The sequence below is a fragment of the Talpa occidentalis genome, unplaced genomic scaffold (genome assembly GCF_014898055.3).
Source record: "Talpa occidentalis isolate TD23 unplaced genomic scaffold, MPIMG_talOcc4v2.1, whole genome shotgun sequence".
NCBI classification, from domain to species: domain Eukaryota; kingdom Metazoa; phylum Chordata; class Mammalia; order Eulipotyphla; family Talpidae; genus Talpa; species Talpa occidentalis.
Window position 1 is genome coordinate 123,098,323 of NW_026555331.1, and position 20,344 is coordinate 123,118,666.

A 20,344-nucleotide genomic window follows, 5' to 3' on the forward strand; every position below is an offset into this window, starting at 1 on the left:
TTAACTAGTCTTTTTAAGATTTATTTATTTATGCATACAAGAACTGGGGTACAGGCTAGAGGTGTGGGGGGGTGAGAGTATTCACCAGAGACAAAGTGGGGAACAGAACAGGCAGACTGACTGAAGTACACTGCTGAGGGGAATAGCCAGCGAGTTAGGAGAGGTCTTCTGTGCCATGTGGGTAGCAACCTGGCTGGCAGGGGATAGAACTTATGCTGCAGTGGCTGCAGACAGCTTCATAGGTTGCATCTTACCCCTTGCACCACTAGGGAAGCCCAATTTAACTAGTCTTAATAAAATTTATATTACTAAACTCCAACCTAATGAAACTCTTTTTTGTATGTTAATCTTAATAGTAGTATATATGCCAAACCAGAAAAAAAAAAAAAAGGTTAATTACCTGATTGAGTGCAATGATTACCCTAGTAATTAGAAATTTACAAAATCTGGCACTGTCAATCTATGTCAGTGTCTGTCATAAATGGCTATAGTTTTCTGCAAAGGAGTCTTAAGGAGAACTAGTTCAAAGAATATTGTTCTACTGTGGCCTAACCCTCTTAACCCTCACAATCTCCCATTTTGATAGTTGGTTTGTCAACTTCTCTCTGTAATTCTACTTTATTAGTTTGAGGCTGTGTTGTAAGACGTTTCATAATTTGTAGATGACCTTCTTTTTGCATAATTGTTCCTTTTCTTATATTGTGATGGAGTATCCCTCTGTTAATCCCTAATAATGCTTTCTGCCTTACAGACTATATTGTCTAATGTTAACATACTTATAACGGTTTTCAGTTAATTGGTATCTGAAATATTTTTCTCCATTCCTTAACTTTCACACTTTTGTGTGTCCTTATGTTTTCCAAAGTTTCTGTCCTTATATTACAGAAAGTTCAATTAAGTTATTGATCCTATCAAAACTGATAAACATGTCTGGCCAATTTAGTCTATTGGTTGTGATTCATTTATTCTGATAAATGATATAGTCTGATTCATCTTACTAGAAACTTTTTACATATCATGTGTTTTTGTTTTATGCCCTCTTATATACTTTCCAGCCTTTTAATTTACTGGTACATTTTTGTTTTACACATTTTCCCATCAATTTACTTGAAGTTATAGATTCTATTTCTGATCTTTTAGTGGTTATAATTAGATCATCCCAATTCATACTTGACTTAAGCCAAAGCATCTATAGCTTTACAGTCCTATTGAAAAATACAAGCATTTCATAATGTTTTAAAATATATCATCCCTCCCTCATTTTAAGCCTTACAGTGGACTTGTATTTTAGATCTAGTGTCTATGTCCCAAATTGGCGTCTATTATTTTCAATTTTATGCAATTAAGGCTTAGATTTACCTACATGTTTATCTGTTATGATTTTTATTACTTCCTAAATTCCAGTTCTTCCCTTTGAATTTTTTTCCTCTCACTCAAAATGAAGGCCAAAGCGCTTATTATAGCTTCCATGGACTCGTGGGATCTAGAGTCGAGGTTAGAGAGATTAAAAGATATTAGATTGGGTTACAAGAAATTCTAAGAAAGCAAGAGCCTTCCATAAGCTCCAGTCTTTCAATATTCAGAAATGAAGGCATATACACAAGGTTGAAGAAGCAGAGTGCTTAGAAATAGAGAATCTAAAGTTGGAGATGCCATTTTCTGGTAGTATAGTCCAAGTCCAGAACACAAATTTCCTCAAAGCTGCCAGAATTCCTGCTTCCTCAGTCCCACCCAGTATAAGCAATTCCCCTGGGCACGAATTAAATCATTTCATCTTTTAAAACATGAACATGATAAAAATTGAAATAGCACTGAAAGTTATAAACTGAAAAGCAAAAGTTCTCACTTTGTATCCTTAGTCTCATTCTAAAGAGTCATGTGCTAAGAGTGTCTTGTTTTCACATTGTATTTAATATAAATATTAAATATTAATTCCACAATTAATAAAAATCTCCATTCTTCTCAAGTCTTAGACTAAATGTTTTACTATAAAACCAAGATCTACTTAGGTATCACCTATATATATATCACTATAGTTTTGAATTGCAAAAACTATATTTGGAGAGCTTTTTAAAATAGTTCTCATCATAAATAGCTGTGATACTGGTAACTATAGGAGGATATATTGAAAAGAGAATACAAAGAAATATCTTGGCTAGCCTCAGGGAATCTCTTAATAAAATGTTAGAACAGAAGTCAAACTTGAAACAAAAATTAAAAACCACATCTATATAAATCCCCATTCACAAAAGTGTGCCAAGTTACAGACAATCCCATATTAGCCCTTGCAGGTTGAAAGGACTATGAGGGATTTTCTAAGAAACTGTTGCCAGTCATTCCCTTAAACAGCCAAGGAGAAATTAAAATTAAAATTAAAATTAATTGAACCCCACTTGCTTTGGACCCTGCAGATGAATATTTAACATCTTTTCCTATCGAAATCCAGGTCCATCAGTTCTCACACAGAGACAAACTATTGTCTTCCTGCTAAATCTGTTTTATGTGCTGCAAATTTGGCTTGGCTTTCTGCTTGCCTCAGGCATGCAGATTGTTGGTTTAGTCAGGTATTTTAACCAACAGATAGAAGCCCAAAATATGACCAGACAGAAATAGGAGTTGCACCTCATTTGCAGTTAGATATAGCTGGACAGAAATCTGGGTAAAACTGCACTTGTAGCTACAAGCTATTGCCTGTCTTCAGTGGAATTATCAAAGTTTATTCTTTTTATGATTGTCTTGGGGATCACTTCTGGATCTTGGGGTGATAATATACTTGCATTCTGCTTGGGGATTAAGATGCCTCTTAGTCAAGTGTTTTGAAACTTTTTCTTACTTTTGACAAACCTCCCCAAATGAAATTCTAGTGAAATCTTTTTGACTATCTTACTATGACATTTTTTTCCAGAGGGCCCCTAGAACAGTATCTCTTTGTTTTCTCCCCTTATAAAAAAGAGGAATGTTAAGCTAATTAGACTTATTTAATTTGTTGGACTGTATGGGAAACACTGCCAAGTAAGAAGCAATATTAAACCTTAGTTTTTATTTATGTGTGTATGGGTATTCTTAATATGTGTTCTAAAACTACATGAATCTTTCATATATTCCTATATCATTTAAATATCATATAGGTTTTCTTCTATTATAGAAATGCCAAGTCTCCAAATTACTTAGGAAATTATGCAAAGAATAAAGTATATTTACAAAGCTTAAAATAAAACCCCACTGCCATCTAAAACAACTGACCTCACACACAGCTACTGACCTTCACTGAAGTGGAAACCTCCCCTTAAATGTCATTCTTATTATTGTTTCAAATGGTCTGCAATCTAATTAAACGCCAATCTACTTTTTCACAGTTTATAACATTTGACATTTACTCTAAGTTTCTAGATATCATTTCCTAAAATCAAATAGTTACTGTTGAGAAATGCCCTAAAAACTTACCTTTTGAAAGGAATATGTATCATCTTAGCTGCCTATAATTTTGATATCATAAAAGTTTATAAGCCTATAAAATATAAAAGTACCACAACTCCCTTATAAACTAGTATTTTATTTCCTCTTAACATACAGAAGGCAAGGAAAATTCTCATTCAAACTTGCTGTATTTGTAGTGACCTTTCTTCTAAAGGTCACATTTCAAAACTATACAAACAAATTTACTAGTATATCACCATTAAAAAAATCAATTTGGGGCCTCCCTGGTGGCAAAAGGGGTAGAGCGCCGCACTATGAAGCAGTCTGCAGCCTCTGCAGCACAAGTTCGATCCCTGGCTGGCCAGGGAACAACCCACATGGTGCAGCAGACCTCTCTTGAGTCACCCGTTGCTCCCCTCAGCAGTGTATTTCAGTCAGTCTGCCTGTCCTGTTCCCCGCTCTGTCTCTGGTGAATCCTCTCACCCCCGCCATTTCTGGCCTTTACTCCAGCTCTTATATGCAAAAATAAATAAATCTTTAAAAAAAATCAATTTGTTTAGTTTAATCATAAGACATTATGATATATGCAGCTATATGTGTGTTTTGAACAAAAATTTCTACGTAACAAATTTAATTATAACTTTACAACTGCTGTCTAAACAAATAAAATTTCTTTAATGAAAAAATATCTAAAACACATTGATCTCATTTTCAGATGAGCCCCTAGGAAGTGGATATTCACATGACACATACTAAAATACACACCAGAAGAAGTAAACCTTAGTGCTTATAACTCATATGTGAGAATCCAATGCTAACTCCCTGTTACATCGAAATTAAACTACTAAATCATCTAAATATTTTCCAGCAGCTGAATATTTGTATCCTCCTGACTCATATGATAAAACCAAATGCCCAGGTAAGACCTTTAGGGTGAACAGATTATAAAGGCAAATGCATGAAGTGGATCTTTGCAAGAGAGGCTTGATAAAGTCCTCTTGTATCCTCACCCCTCGGAGATTACAGAGAAAAAGATAGCCATTTCTGAGCCAGATGGTGGCTAGATCTTGAACTTCCCAGTCTTCAATTCTGTGAGAAATAAATTGCTGTTGCTTACAGGCCACCCTGTTTGTGGTATTTTGTTAGACCGTTCTGCGTGACTAAGAGACTGTCCATTAAAAATACAGAAGTTAAATAAGCTGTAATGTAAAAAATATATTAGGTATGTATTAAAATGTAGATCCCTATGTCACATTATAAAATGAGTAAATAAATCAAACCTGTATGTATAGCACATTCCCATTTTTCTTAAATAAAAAAAGACAGATGCTTTGTGTTAAGATACAGGTCAGAAGCAGAAATTTTGAAGCTTTCCTGAGAATCAAATCTGATTTTGAATACCAGTTTCAATACTTTATACTTGGCATTCCATTTTTTTTTAAAGATTTTATTTATTTATACATACAGGAACTGGGGAAGAGGCCATAGTTGTGGGGGGTGAGAGGATTCACCAGAGACAGAGAGGGGAACAGAACAGGCAGAGCAACTGAAATACACTGCTGAGGGGAGCAGTGGGTGAGACAGGAGAGGTCTGCTGCGCCATGTGGGTTAGCTCCCTGGCCGGGGATTGAACTCGTGCTACAGTGGCTGTGGCTAGCTTCATAGGTTGTGTCTTAACCCCTTGCACCACCAGGGAGGCCCTTTGGCATCCTATTTTTACCAGTCTATATTGGACATGTTATTAGCCTTTCTCAATCTCAACTTCTACCTTTTGTATTGGCAGATATTAACACTCATTTTACAGGACTGTTGTGAAGTAAATGAGGTAATACATGAAATGGATAATCACAATAAAAGCCATTAAAAATGCTTACAAGATATTCTTATAGTTTTACCCTAACCTTAAAAAAAGAATTCTCTAGTGCTATTTAAGAGTCATAAAAAAGATTTTGCGATTTGTCCCTACAGAGGTTTAGGTTTGTATGACATATAACTCCAGTGATTAAGAACAGAAAAACTTTAGAAAATATACATGTAATGATAAAATAATTTTAGACTATAAGCATATCTATGTACTATATAATGTATAATTTTTTACTCTACTGTATTTCAGAACATTACAATGATGAAGTAGAAAAGAAACAATATAGCTTTCACAGGCATACAGAATATATACAAATATACAGTGAGTTCAGATGACTGTGAGGATGGTGCACAGAATAGAATCAACTTGAGAAATCCTTTTCTGAGTCTTTTTCCTGATGTGAAAAAAGATATAATTAAGTATACTAAAATGTTCTGGTAACCAAGAAACTTCCAGAACTAATCTTTTGGGAAATAAATTTAGGATTCTGGAAAGCTGTTCGATCTACATTTCAGATTTTATATTTTCATGTTACACTTTTCAAAAACATGCTTGTCTTTAGTTCCTTTAGTTCGTTACTTTAGCATTTCATTGATAATTTGATTTCTGTCACATTTCAACCCTGTGGATTTGAGATTTAAGTTTTTCCTTTATAGGAAGAATCCACCATTTATGTAGACATAGCTATCAAACCAAATTTTAAATCAATATTTGTATTTACAGATGAAGTTTATTTTAATTAAAAATCTGCTTCAAGTCTTTCTTCCACTAAAATATGATAAATTTAACAGATCAAAGAACAAAATATGATAAATTTAAAACAGGCGTGGCATAAACAGCATTAACAGTCAAAATATAAGAGAAGTGCAATAAAATGTTACGTACATCATTAATCAATAATATATTTCGAAAGTAAACCACAATACACTTTGTTATTTAATGTTCATGTGCCCTTTACACAAAATGAAAATTGAAAATTAAAATTACTTTTGAAGAAATTCACTTAAAATTTTAAAACTTTAAAATCAACGACTTACTGTTGTTTTTTAAATTACAAAGTTTTTTTTTTTCTTTTTTTGGTGTTCTTAATATTCTCTCTATTCCAATTATGTTTAATGAGGCAAAGCGGGTTTACATCAATTACTTCTGTTAGCCTTTAACATTGTAGGTTTGGATGGTGTGAGAAATTTAGTCACAGGCTATTTGACAAACAGTACCAATTCAATCACAAGGTGGCTGATGAATTTTAAATTTGTAAAAGCCTTTTGTCATATTGAAGGCAATAGGTCTAACATTATCTCTGTGGCTTCTATGTTGACTCTTCCTTTAATGTGGACCATCTCCTAAAATTTTTTCCCTGCCATTTTTAGTAATTGCATTAAATTCGATGGATATAATAGAGAATTTCACTTGCAGCAATAAACCATGTTTTTAAGAGCAATTAAAATTATAATAAAAGTTTCAAGAAAATGTATAAGAGAAAAATTAGTCATGTGATTACCTACAGGGCTTTCAAGGTCTCTGTAAGGGTAGTTTTCAATAAACAAAGTTTAAAAAAAGATATTAAATTATTTGTTAAGGCTGCAAAAACAGTTGAATGGAAAATAGTACCATATTAACATGCAGACAAAATTAGAGTGAAAGTAGGAAACCTCATGATCTGACTATTAACCACCAACGATCATTTTACACAAATTCCTTTAGTTCGATTTGCTACCACATTACCCTAAAAATTATTCCAGAACAAACTCAAACTCCCAGAATATAGGCACAACTAGATTACTTCATTCTATGATATTTCAACTGGGAGCAATCAGAAAGGGTAAAATGAATTTTTGGTCGGCTATATCTATAGAGAGTAGACAGATTTTTGGGTATATTTTCTAAAATTAGCATACAAATCACAGTTAAAATTATACTAAAACCTTACTCTCTGGATTTCAGTTAGCTTACATATATTTTGGTAAATATGTATGTTTAACTTTAGAACATATATGTAAAGAATTAGATTATGATTGAGATATGTAGCTGTTAAACATATGAAAGTTCCAAATAGAATAATTTTAGGATTTACCTTTCATGTTTTAGTGTTGGAGTCTTTTGAAAGTAAATCAACAGGGTATTACAATTTTAAGCACTTCACTTCCTCCAATTACTTTCTAACAGTTCAAGTCTTTCATAATAGATAACAGTGAATGAATGAAACCTGGATTAAGTGGTAACAAGAAGGGAAATCTGATCAATCTGAAATAATTATTTTTCAGTATATATAATTAGCCCATAAAGTGATATATGTATTTTTTTACATAAACCTTAAAAATCCTGCCTGCCTGCATTCTGAAAGTATTAAAATGGTAGGAAGGTCATTTTTTAAAAGATGTAACAGTTTTTCTGCTTTAAATTCATCAGAAAGATTCAATTTTACTAAAGTAAAAATGCCAATAAATTACTATTTAGTCAATTCAATATTTAGAGAGTCAGGTATTGCAGTTTTAAACAAAATTATAAAAGTTTACAGATAAGAAATACCACTTACAAGCTGTTCTGATTTTACACCATATAACTGGATGGTCTTTGCCACATTTTTTGACACTGCTAATGTGAGGTTTGCATCAACAGCAGCTACGTTTAGTTCACTGGAGAAAACAAAAACAGACTAATTATTAGCAACATAGTTCATCAACAAAGTAAAGAGCAACATATAAATCTAAACCAAATAAGCAATGTGATGATTCTTTTTATAGATTTCACTGATTGCTTCCAAGAATTGGTGGCACTGCTTCATTTTCCCTTCTAAATTCAGCATTAGGAAAAAGTGATTTGAGATGGCTTGGTTAATGACCAGTTTCTCATTAATAAAAGCACATCATGTGTGGGTTCAGGCTGTGATTAAGAGAGTAAATTGTGTACAGATTTTTAAAGTAGGATTCTTGTTAATACTGATAAGTGCAATTAGAGTGTGCATATCACAGACATCTGCAAGGAAATGACAGTTCTTGAATGGAAATGATGACCTTGAAAGGATATAGGCTAAAAATATAAACTACACATGATACATAAAGATACTCAGTTTCTGTAGAAATTATGCCAATTCAAGCTGTTTTGTATAGCATAGCTTTTTAAACATATCAAAAGCATAACAAAATATAATTTGAAATTTTAAAAGAAATGAATACAGCATTTCTTTGTCATGCTGATTTCAACTTAACATGGGATTAATTGGGACAGTTGAGATGACTGACCAAAAAAAAAAAAATGTTTAAAAGAGGGAAGGAAGTACAATGGACTATGGTGGGAGAGCATGGGTGTGGTGATGGGTTCACTACAGTGGTGATACCTGATTGGGAGGGGATCCTTATGTAATTGCAATTAAAAATATAAATAAATTTATAATAATAAAACAAAGAAAAAAGTTAGCTACTACTAAAAAAGTGTTTAGAAAGACCATGGAAAGAATACTAGCAATTAAAAATTACATGAAAATCCATACCTAGCAGGGGAAGCAAGAAAAGTAATTACTGTCTCTGAAATAGAATAAATGTTGGCATTAATCAAATCTCTTTATGAAGAATGATAAGGAGTTTGAAGCAAAACTAGTACATACTGTGTTTGATAAAAATGCCATTTAATGTAAGAGTGAGACATAATTTTATTAATGAACACTTTTTTTTTCATTGCCCCCTTTTAGGTTCTATTAAACACTGGTGTAAGTATGTTTTTTTTTTTTTTTTTTTTTTTTTTTTTAAAGATTTATTTATTTATTTATACAAGCACTGGGTACAGTCAGAAGCGCGGGAGGGTGAGAGAATTCACCAGAGCCAGAGCGGGGAGCAGAACAGGCAGAAGGACTGAAGTACACTGCTGAGGGGAGCAGCGGGCGGCAGGAGAGGTCTGCGCGCCATGTGGGACCCTCCTCCAGTGGCCGGGGAGCAGCCGGGGATCGAACTGGCGCTGCAGAGGCTGCGGGCAGCTTTGCAACCCAGCGCTCAACCGCTGCGCCACCGGGGAGGCCCTGTAAGTATGTTTTTTCAAGCTCCAGATTATATATGATAGTAACATTGTCAAGCTGCATAGAAGAATGGGAGATGTCTCTTTAACATTTCCATAAACAGGTCAAAGAGAAAAACTGAATCCAGGATTGTTTTTGTCACTGTTATGCTAAACAGATAACAGAGACATTAGGATAAAAAAGACAACAGTCAGGTCTTTGGAAAGTCAAGATAACTATGGAGAAATTTAGGAACAAGATGTTAGAATTTAGACAGTTTTTTCTCCGTATTCTTTCCATGTTTTCAATTATTATGCCGATTTTCATGTATCAGTCGAACTATTGGGCCTTATGTTTTTCCTTTGACAATGACTATTACATATTTATAACCAGTATTTCCATCTGCTTTCTTACTCCTATAACTATAAAGATGTGCTTCTGTATATTCTACCTGTTTTGTTTTAATTTACTCTCACATCCCCAGAAGCACCACCCTCAAATTTGCATTCTAAAAGGATCTACAGAGTTCTATATCTTGGTCCTATACTATCATCTTTTTTTTTTAATTAATTTATTTATTTATACAAGCATTGGGTACAGTCAGAAGCGCGGGAGGGTGAGAGAATCCACCAGAGCCAGAGCAGGGAACAGAACAGGCAGACTGATGAAGTACAGTGCTGAGGGGAGCAGCAGGTGTGGCAGGAGAGGTCCGCTGGCCATGTGGGACCCTCGCCCGGAGGCCAGGGATCACACTGGCGCAGTAGAGGCTGTGGGCAGCTTCGCAGCCCAGCATTCAACCTCTGCGCCACCGGGGAGGCCCATGTCCTATACTATCATTTTTACTCTACAAAATATCCATCTGCAAATGTATAGGACCTACGGTAATGACAACTTGTTAAGTATGACAGAAACTGAGATAGTCTCACTAGTATTGAAAAAATTAGTCTCATAACCGTTAACCTGAAAATGTCTTAAGGCAGTAGTGTAATTACATTGTCTGCAAGCATTCAGGTGGTACCTCTACTATGATATCTTCCCATTTGAGAGTTTAAAAGCTGTCACATTCCCTTGGAAAGCTTAAAATAGCAAATACAAGTAAGTAATCAGGATTATAATCCTGTGTGTGCTGAGAAGTACTTTTGGGGTTTAAGATACAAAAACATTAACTTCTATGCTTTATCGTCTCAATTTATAAAGTTATTACCATACTTACTTTCCTGCATAATATCAAAAATTTACTATGCATAAATAATTAGATTTACCTTGCATCCCTGACAAGAATAATTAAATAGACCATTTTCAGACTGTATTTAAATGATTTTATTAACTGGGATTCCAGGTACTTAATATGTGTACTCATTCAAAACTCTGGTTTAATTGCAGAATTAATTACCTGAATAAATTGAGATAAATTAAAAATGTACTACTATCATACATCACTCTCAAATGAGGCAAGTGTTTTATGGCATGCCCTTATATAAAAATCACATACCTTGCTATAGTTTTAATGATACCTTCAAGTTCATCTGCAGATGGAGGATTACGACCACCAGGGGGGAAAACCAAGTTGATAGGATCAAAGAGTCGAGATAAGGATTTTGATAAATAGGCAGCTTCAAAGGGTTGCAGTGAGTCTTTCAAAGCCTTTTCTGGACTGTGGAAACAAAATTTATTAAAAATGAACTTAAATTATACCACACTAAATGCTATTATACCAGGCTGCAAATACCTTTCTTAAAAACAATTCCTATATAAATGTAACTTTATATGAACAAAAAAAATGTTTAAAAATATATTTAAAATACATTTCACAATTAAATGTTTATTAAGAACTATATCAACATTTTAATTTATATATAAGTCCCAGGTATATAATATCAGTACCTTTTGTAGTAAACCTGTCACTTAAGGGTCTCCCCGGTGGCGCAGCGGTTGAGCGCTGGGTTGCGAAGCTGCCTGCAGCCTCTGCAGTGCCAGTTCGATCCGCAGCTGCTCCCCAGCCACCAGAGGAGGGTCCCACAGGGCGTGCAGACCTCTCCTGCTGCCCGCTGCTCCCCTCAGCAGTGTACTTCGGTCCTTCTGCCTGCTCTGCTCCCCGCTCTGGCTCTGGTGAATTCTCTCACCCTCCCGCGCTTCTGACTGTACCCAGTGCATGTATAAATAAATAAATAAATAAATAAATAAATAAATAAATAAATAAATCTTAAAAAAGAAAAAGTAAACCCGTCACTTAAAATTATAAGAATAATACTGCAAAATCTTCATTTTAACAAGGCTATGCATTCACTTAGCAAATTCTGTTTTTATATAATATCAAAGCATTAACAAAAGAACAAATCTGTAGAGACCTGCTCCACTAACTAAACCCTTTTCACCCACAGTTGCCATTTCCCATACAGCTTACTATCTTCAAGGGATGTATATATAGCCAAACTTTTATTAATTTCTCATGCCAAAACTTTTATTTGCAAGATATAAAAAGTATTTGTAAAACTCCTACAGTCACATAATACTCCCAACCAGTATTCTAAGCTAATTTGTTTTTACAATATTCTTTATCAATTATAATGTAGCCTACTAAATACTTCTTTCTTCTTAATTCTTTGCATGTCTCAATTATTTATGCTGATTTTCATTTGTCAGTTCAACTATTGGCTCTTATATTTTTCTTTGACATTTACCAATAAATGACAATAACCATTATTTCCATCTGCTTTCTTACTCCTGTAATTTCTCCATATCTTTGTATACCACCCATTTAAGACTTACAAAAAAAAAAAAAAGGATTCTTCTAGTATCCCTTCTGCATTGTTTTCTTTTTCCAAACAAATCCCCTTGCATCATAAAATGTTAACCTTGAAAACATCTGACCTGTGTCTTTATCTATATAAAACCTGCTTTCTCCTTTTCCCAGCTTTCTGGTCAACTTACATGCTCCAGAAGTGAGACTGCTCTTGGCTCCTTTATCATAATTCCAAATTTATCTGAATACTTTCTCATTCAATAAGTAGGTCATTCAATATAGATTAACTGAGAATACTATGTACCAAGCTCTAGTTAAGTACTAGTAAGATACAGATTTAAAGTGCTATACAATCGGGGGCGGCGGCGGGGGAGCGGGCCGTGTGCTGCGGGCCCCGGCGGGTGGAGGTGTGAAGGCGACCGAGGACCTGAGGGGGAGTCGGGCCGGTGGGGCCGCCGCCGCCGCCATGCAGGAAATCATCGCTAGCGTGGACCACATCAAGTTCGACTTGGAGATCGCGGTGGAGCAGCAGCTCGGGGCGCAGCCGCTGCCCTTCCCCGGCATGGACAAGTCGGGGGCTGCTGTCTGTGAATTCTTCTTGAAGGCCGCCTGTGGCAAAGGGGGCATGTGCCCATTTCGCCACATCAGCGGTGAGAAGACAGTTGTATGCAAACACTGGCTGCGGGGGCTGTGCAAGAAGGGGGACCAGTGTGAGTTCCTGCATGAGTACGACATGACCAAGATGCCCGAGTGCTACTTCTATTCCAAATTTGGGGAGTGCAGTAACAAGGAGTGCCCCTTCCTGCACATTGACCCTGAGTCCAAGATCAAGGACTGCCCTTGGTACGACCGCGGCTTCTGCAAGCATGGTCCCCTGTGCAGGCACCGGCACACACGGAGAGTCATTTGTGTGAATTACCTCGTGGGATTCTGTCCAGAGGGGCCTTCGTGTAAATTCATGCACCCTCGATTTGAACTGCCCATGGGAACCACCGAGCAGCCCCCACTGCCACAGCAGACGCAGCCTCCGACAAAGAGAGCCCCGCAGGTCATCGGGGTCATGCAGAGTCAAAACAGCAGTGCAGGCAACCGGGGACCCAGGCCGCTGGAGCAGGTCACCTGTTACAAGTGTGGTGAAAAAGGACACTATGCCAACAGATGCACCAAAGGGCACTTGGCCTTTCTCAGTGGACAGTGACAGCAGCTGGAGCCAACTCAGAGCAGCCTGAGAGGCCCATTGTTGGGGACAACTCTGGGCCGTCCTCAGGAGCATGTGTTGAACTGTTCAGCACCAGTATTGGTGCGACCCTGGCTAGAGCTGGCAGGCAGGCACACTGGGGTTTATCATTCGAGGGGCTATTTCTGTCAGTTTCCCTACCATTTTGCTGTAATTTTTTTTTTTTTTAAGGGACATGTGCTCTAGTTTGGTCCCTCAAGTCGGCATCATGTTTGTCGAGACATCAAGCCTCCTGTCTGGGACTCCCCACACCTCTGCCCTCTGGGGAGGAGAAGTTTTGGGGCAGGGGCTTGCGCTCAGCAGTTCTGTAAGGAAGATGGTCCTTCCCCTCAGGGCTTCATTAAACACCAGTTCTTGGTGATCCCAGGGGCTGGTGGATCATTTAAAGCTGCAGCCAGCTCAGGCTCACTTCCTCCATGTCCTGCTGAATTCAGAAGCTGTGCCTATCAATGTGATTTGAACGAGGTAGCCCTCAGGGCAAACTCAAGTGCGCTTGTTGTCTCAGCCTGGTCCTGCTCTCTCCAAGGTGGCAGTAGTTGAGAAGAGGTGTGCAGTATTCTCGAGTGAAGGGTCTTTTCTTCTGGGTTATGTTCTTGAGGCACCTGCTTAACATTGTTCAAGGTATGCCTTAAGCTGGAGCTGCAGGCCACCCTTTAAATCGTGACCCAGTCCTTCTGTGCACCTACCTCCTGCCCCAGCAAGAGTCTGTACTGTAACTCAGACACCTTTGGCCTATGGAGACCACCCTGCCTATGCCTGGAAATGTGAAGCCGTCACCTGCAACCACTGGGCAAGTGGCCTGTTCAAGTTCAATTACAAGAACAATTTTTATGAAGTTGATTAAAGCTTGTTTTTTTAAAAAAAAAAAAAAAAAAAAATAAAGTGCTATACAATCTAGTGAAGGAATATGCAGGCAAAATGCTATAATAACTTCTACAATAGATGAAAACTGAGAGAGCACAATTGAGACAGGGAAACAACGTACCTAAATTTGTATGAGGCAATAATCTATTGAAGCCCATGTCAACTACTTAAATATCTTCTCGATTTTTGTTCCTGTCATTTTCTAACATAAAGAAATTTCAGGACTGAATTGTAAGTGCTTTCTTCCTATTCTCCAAATCTGCTGCAAGGGTCCTTGGTGACTATAAATGTAAAAACACTTAACTTTTCTAAAACCTGTCCTCTAGTATAAGTTTACCTTTATTAGCTTTACAATTGAGCTTCCATATTTGTCACCATTCTAAAATGGCTATACCTCTAAGATCTCCATGCCTAAAACAACTTCATACACTCTCCACCTTTTCCCCAGTCTCCTCCTCCCCCAGAAATATTAAGTGTCTACAGTATGCCAGGTACTTTCTAGGTATAGAAAACACAGCAGTCGAGCTGGTTTAAAATAATTCCCTGCAGAACTTGGTCAAATTTATGTTTTATTCTCTGCTTTCTTTCCCAAAAGAATATTTAAAATTCACTGCATTTGTTTTACTACCCTCATGATTTTTTGCTTTCTTCGAATATGGGTTATAACTCCTCTTCCCCACCAATTGCTCTACTAAACTTAGTCTCCAAAGCACATTGGTTTTTTTTTTTTAACTCTGATTTTTTTCCTCTCCATTGAATTTGCTGCCCTCTCCCCCTACAAGGAACATATACTCATTTTAAATAAAAGCAGAAAATATAAAATAAAAATTCTACCTCCTGGAGATAAAATCACTGTTATCATTTGCTATATATTTTTCTAGATCTTTAAAGAGTGCATGCATATGGATTTAAACATAAAACTAAGTCAGAAATAAAATAATATATGTGCTATTTTAAATTAACTTTAAAAAATTAATATATTATCATTGAATAGATCAAGAGATATGGGTAAAATTCCTGTCTTCTCTTGTATCAGTGCTTATCTAACTTCCTTGTTTAGAATAGAATCATTCCTCTTACTATACTTCTTACCACAATGGATACAATTCCTATAAGAATTTAGGAAAAATATTTGAAAGAGAAACATTTAAATAGCATCGATGAATCTTTCCAACATTTTTCTTACAAGTCAAATAATAAAAATTAGGTACTACCCGAGTCTGTCTCATCACAATAAATATGATTATAGTGTTATAGAGGGAATGTATGTGAGCCAGTCAATTGCCTGGTGCTCAGATAAAAACCTGAAAATAATACTTTTCAATTTGGGAGGAAAAGCTAGCTGGTTTGACCTTGTTAAAATGGTAGACTGTTTTCCAATGTGACTTCTGAATATGGTTATATGAACTATACTTTCTGGGTAATTTTGACTATACTGTTTTTTCCTCACAGAGAACCAATCTCAGCATAGGTTTATTTCTCCTGTAGTTCTTAAACACACTACTTCTTTTACATTACATTTATATCAGTGTTCCATCAATGATGATACTATCAAATGTAATTATAGACATATTATAATTACAATTAAAAGATGACAACATATGATCATCTCTCCTAGCTCTGCTCACCCTATTTTGTTATAGTTTAAAACAGATTCTAATAGGAATCATGCTGCTTAACTAAAGATGAAATTTGACTTCTTCAGTTAAAAATGCTGCCAAGTCTTTTAAGGTATGCAAATAAATAAAAAGTATTACCAATACTTAAAAGATTAGCATATTCTCAATTTCAAATTTATAGTAAAAACAAAAGACAAACTCTTTAACATGCCAACAAACAGGTCTGATTAAACAAACATACTCATAATCTGGTCTTTTAGGTAAGAATATGTCCTGTGTATCATCTTCTATGTGTTGTAGGTCAACATAGAGATCTGTAGTTCCACTTGCATTAAATTTTCCTTGAATATTTTGGCTGTATTGTTGAAGACGCTTCCATAAATCATTATAAAGACGCAATAATTTAGGGTATTCTCCTTCAAATGCCTGTTTTAAAAACACAGAAGCTGCCAAGTAAAAAATTGACATGAATTAGATAAATGATAAACAATAAAATGTAGCAAATAAATATTGACTTTGCATATGAAGATGATGCTACATACAGCCTGGACAAACCAAAGATGGGTTCCAATGAGGAGCTTTATAATAATGCTAGTAACATTAATTTTTAAAAATTCAAGCCTGGCCCACGCAGGGTACCTCTACTAAGAAGAGAGAAAATATCAAAGTTCTTTAATGGTGCATGGGACTGGAATAAAAAGTTGGAAACTTAAGGAATCTTGAATTAGGTTTCCCATGGAAGATTTACTAAGTTATGGAGATATAAGAGAAGCTGGGGTACTATCTAAAGCTTCAAAAAGTAGCTTAATGTTTGTGGAAATATATGTGAGGAAACCAAAGACCAACTGAGGAAAGAGAACACAACATAAACATAGGCAGATCTTTCTTTTCATGAAGACATCCACCAGATTCTGAAGTTACATGAGGTGGAAGTTAATAAGCAAATCTTAGGTGGCAGAGCTAGATTAACCTCAATATTTCAGGGCTGAGGAGAGAAAGACTTTCCAACTTCTCAGTTAAAAGCAAAAACAGACAATTATAAATCAGAGACAAACTGCAGGGGAGGAGGGGGGAGAGGGATCAGAGGGAGGGCAGGAGGAGCACAGGGGACTAAGGTGATGGTGCACAGGTGCACTGGTGAAGGAAACTCTATAGGGGACCACACCAGAAGGGGTGGGGGGAAGCAAATATTGTTTAAAAATGAATGATGATGTAAAACAATTAATTTAAAAAAAGTGTGGGAGATGCATGTCCCCAAAACAGAGAGAATTAAAGATAGACTGAATTCTTACTATTATAGCAAGTGTCCCAATCCAACTCAATTCTAGAGTCAACTGAAATGACCAACCTACATAAAACTGGAGTGCCAGAGGAAAAGATAGAGTCCAACAAAATACTTCAGAATAAGTAAGTAAATCTTATGAATCAGTAACATAGACAACTCCATAGAAAATGTAATAATTTATAAAGAAGCATCTCTGAACAGTTAATAAACAAATAGAAAAATGAATAGTATCATTAACCATAAAGGAAATATTAAAACCAAATATGACAAAATTATATACCCCCCAGAATACCTAAAACAAGTAACAGAAAATACCAAGTATTAAAAAGGATATAGAAAAACTAGAGCTGTTATATAGTGTCAATGGGTGTTTAAAATTTTTTAAAACATTGGAAACCTCTTTGACAGCATCTACTAAAGCTGAATATATGAATATGAATACTTTATGATGTGCTGTATTAGTATCCTATAGCTGCTGTAACAAATTACCACAAATTTGGTGGCTTAAAATAACACAGCTGTATTATCATGCAGGTCTAGACATCAGAAGTATAAATTTGTCACACTAAGTCAAAACCAAAGTGTCAACAAAGCTGTGTTCCTTCTTTAGATTAATGGGCAATTTTCCCTTGATCATTCCACCTGCCTCCATTCCTCACCTTGCGGTCCCTCTTCCAGCAACTGTATCACTCTGACCTATCACTCTGACCTGGGCTTCCATAATCACATCTCTTCCTTTGACTCTCCCCACTCCTCCTCATACTTTAAAAAACCTCAGTGACTATACTGGGCCCAGCAGGATGATCCAGGATACACCTTCTACCTCAAGATCCTTAAATTACATCTGCAAGATCCCTTTTGCCATATAACCACTGCAAATCTTTGGGAGGGTTCTCTGTCAACACACCTGTTTTCCATCCCTAGGTTTGTTTCCGATAAGAGAGGACAGAATTATCACAGCAGCATTATTTAAAAATAGCTCAAAATGGGAAACCACCCAAATGTCCATCAATAATACAGTAGATAAATATAATTTATCAATGATAATGACCTACAATTGCACACAACAACATGGAAGATTCATAAACATGTTGAGCAAGAGAGGTTAGAGAGCAAATACAAGAGGGTTACATAGACATGTTAAGGTATGAAAAATTAATTTAGGCATATAATATTCATACTGTTTGAGTATTATACTTTAATAAATTATTCTTGAGTGATAAGAAATCAATGAAGTATTTTTAATGTGTCTAATTTTTATTTTAGTTTTTCCTGTTTTATTTTAGTTTTTCCTGATATAACTAATATATAACATTGTACAAGTCCAATGTAGATATGAGATATATGTGTGTATGAATGAAGGATTTTAACGAAAAAATGGTATAATCAAATTTGTCCTGCCAAAGTAAGAATCCAAAAACTTACACTTGATAGATAACTTTCTCCCAGGTTTTAATAAACTTTTAGTATTTTCTGAAGACTCCTCTTTAGTCTACAAAAGTTGTATTTCCTTGCAATGAATATGCAATGGAGCTATGAAAGTTTGTTCAATAAATGGTGCTGGGAAAACTGGGTTGTTATATGCAAAAGAAAGAAGCTTGACTATTACCTCACACCATGCACAAAAACCAACTGGATTAAAGAACCAGACATAAGACCCAAAACCATAAAATATACAGAAGGAAATATAGGTGGAATACTACATGACAAACACCTCAGCAACATCTTTAAAGACTCATCACCCAAAGCAGTGATAGTGAAGGCAAAGATAAACAGCTGGAACTACATCAAATTAAAGAGCTTCTGTACAGCAAAAGAGACAGTAACCAAAACAAAGAGACACCCCACCAACTGGGAGAACATTTTTGCACACAACACTAATGATAAAGGACTGATCACAAAAATCTACAAAGAGCTGATGAGACTCAACAAAAACAAAGTTAATAATCCAGTCCAAAAAAATGGGCAGAAGAGCTAAAAAGGAACTTCAAAGAGGAAATGCAAATGGCCAACAGGCATATGAAAAAATGTTCAACATCACTTGCAATCAGGGAAATGCAAATCAAAACTACAATGAGATACCATCTTACACCAGTGAGAATGCCTTCAAGGCAACAAGCTATATTGAAGCCCTAGGTATGCAAGGCTTTAGTCAATGAGAATACTGCTAAACCAAGAGTATTCTATGTCTTATGGGTTGGGGAGATCCAATCACAATAAATATCACAGTGTATTAGAAAATGATTAAGAACTGGGCCTCCCTGGTGGTGCAAGGGGTTAAGACGCAACCTATGAAGCTGTCCGCAGCCACTGCAGCACGAGTTCGATCCCCAGCCAGGGAGATACTCACGTGGCACATCAGGCCTCTCCTGTCTCACCTGCTGCTCCCCTCAGCAGCGTATTTCACTAGATCTGCCTGTTCTGTTCCCTACTCTGTCTCTGGTGAATTCTCTCACCCCCCACACCTCTGGCCTGGACCCCAGTTCTTGTATGCATAAATAAATAAATCTTTTTTAAAAAAGAAAATGATTAAGAACTGAAGAAAAATATAGCAAGTAAGAGGGATGAGACATTCAAGGAAAATCATCAGACTACAAAAAACTGTTTTCATTTCGAAAGAGTAATGTTCACTTTGCTTTTTCTTAAACCAAAAAATACATATTATAATCCAATAAGCTGGTGAATAATCATTATTATGTGGAAACTACAATAAAAAACAACAGACAAAAAGCTTAGAAATCACCTTAGAAATAGCCATTGCCCACAGAAAATTAAAGCAGCAGACTTTCTACCGAAGCCTCTTTGAATCTTCATGGAAACAAGTTCAGGCCCCTTTTCTTTTGAATTAAGTAAATTCATTGTTTGTCAAACTCCTAGAGTATATCTTGTTATATCTAGAACTTCTTTTTACTAAGCATGAACATTTATAATCAGAAAACATGTTCTGAAAGTAGGAAATTTTCCCTTTAGAAATTTTCTGCCAAAATATTACTTACTTAGACAATCTGTTAATCTTTAATTCTGCAGATGGTTGCATTTCCTTAATATTGCCTGTCTATAATTTCAAGAAGCACTACAGTACACTTCAGGGACTATATGTGCTATACAAATGTAAGAAAGGTGCTTTACAAACAACTTACTTTGGAGTTTTCCTAAAGGAAGTTATTAAAGTCATAATGTTATTAGATGTAACAAGCTACTCCGAACATGAAATATTAATGGGATTTCCTGCCTAAAAATATTAAATTCCATCTCAGTAGCTTCTTTGACTACACAAGTCAAATAGGCACCTATAAAAGCTGAAAAACATATACTAGATTGAGTACT

The 20,344-nt window shown here is 35.9% G+C and overlaps 2 protein-coding genes across 3 annotated transcripts in view; one reads left to right on the plus strand and one right to left on the minus strand.

The window, feature by feature from the left end:
- The window catches only part of COG5 (component of oligomeric golgi complex 5), a 171,842-nt gene that overhangs the window by 46,399 nt on the left and 105,099 nt on the right, over window positions 1–20,344 (minus strand). For both annotated transcript variants that reach the window (XM_037511550.2, XM_037511549.2), the window contains exons 12-14: window positions 15,974–16,178; window positions 10,762–10,923; window positions 7,818–7,917 (exon numbers count right to left, since the gene is read on the minus strand). In XM_037511550.2, the coding sequence (XP_037367447.1) occupies window positions 7,818–7,917; window positions 10,762–10,923; window positions 15,974–16,178 (467 nt within the window). The remainder of the gene's footprint in view (window positions 1–7,817; window positions 7,918–10,761; window positions 10,924–15,973; window positions 16,179–20,344) is intronic.
- LOC119245478 (cleavage and polyadenylation specificity factor subunit 4) lies at window positions 12,406–14,099 on the plus strand. The gene has a single exon (XM_037511563.2). It carries the CDS (start codon window positions 12,479–12,481, stop codon window positions 13,208–13,210), a length of 732 nt encoding a protein of 243 aa, XP_037367460.1. The 5' UTR covers window positions 12,406–12,478; the 3' UTR covers window positions 13,211–14,099.

Bases quoted from the DNA above. Each gene is read 5' to 3' on its own strand.
- LOC119245478 (XM_037511563.2), top strand. From the start codon at position 12,479: ATGCAGGAAATCATCGCTAGCGTGGACCACATCAAGTTCGACTTGGAG.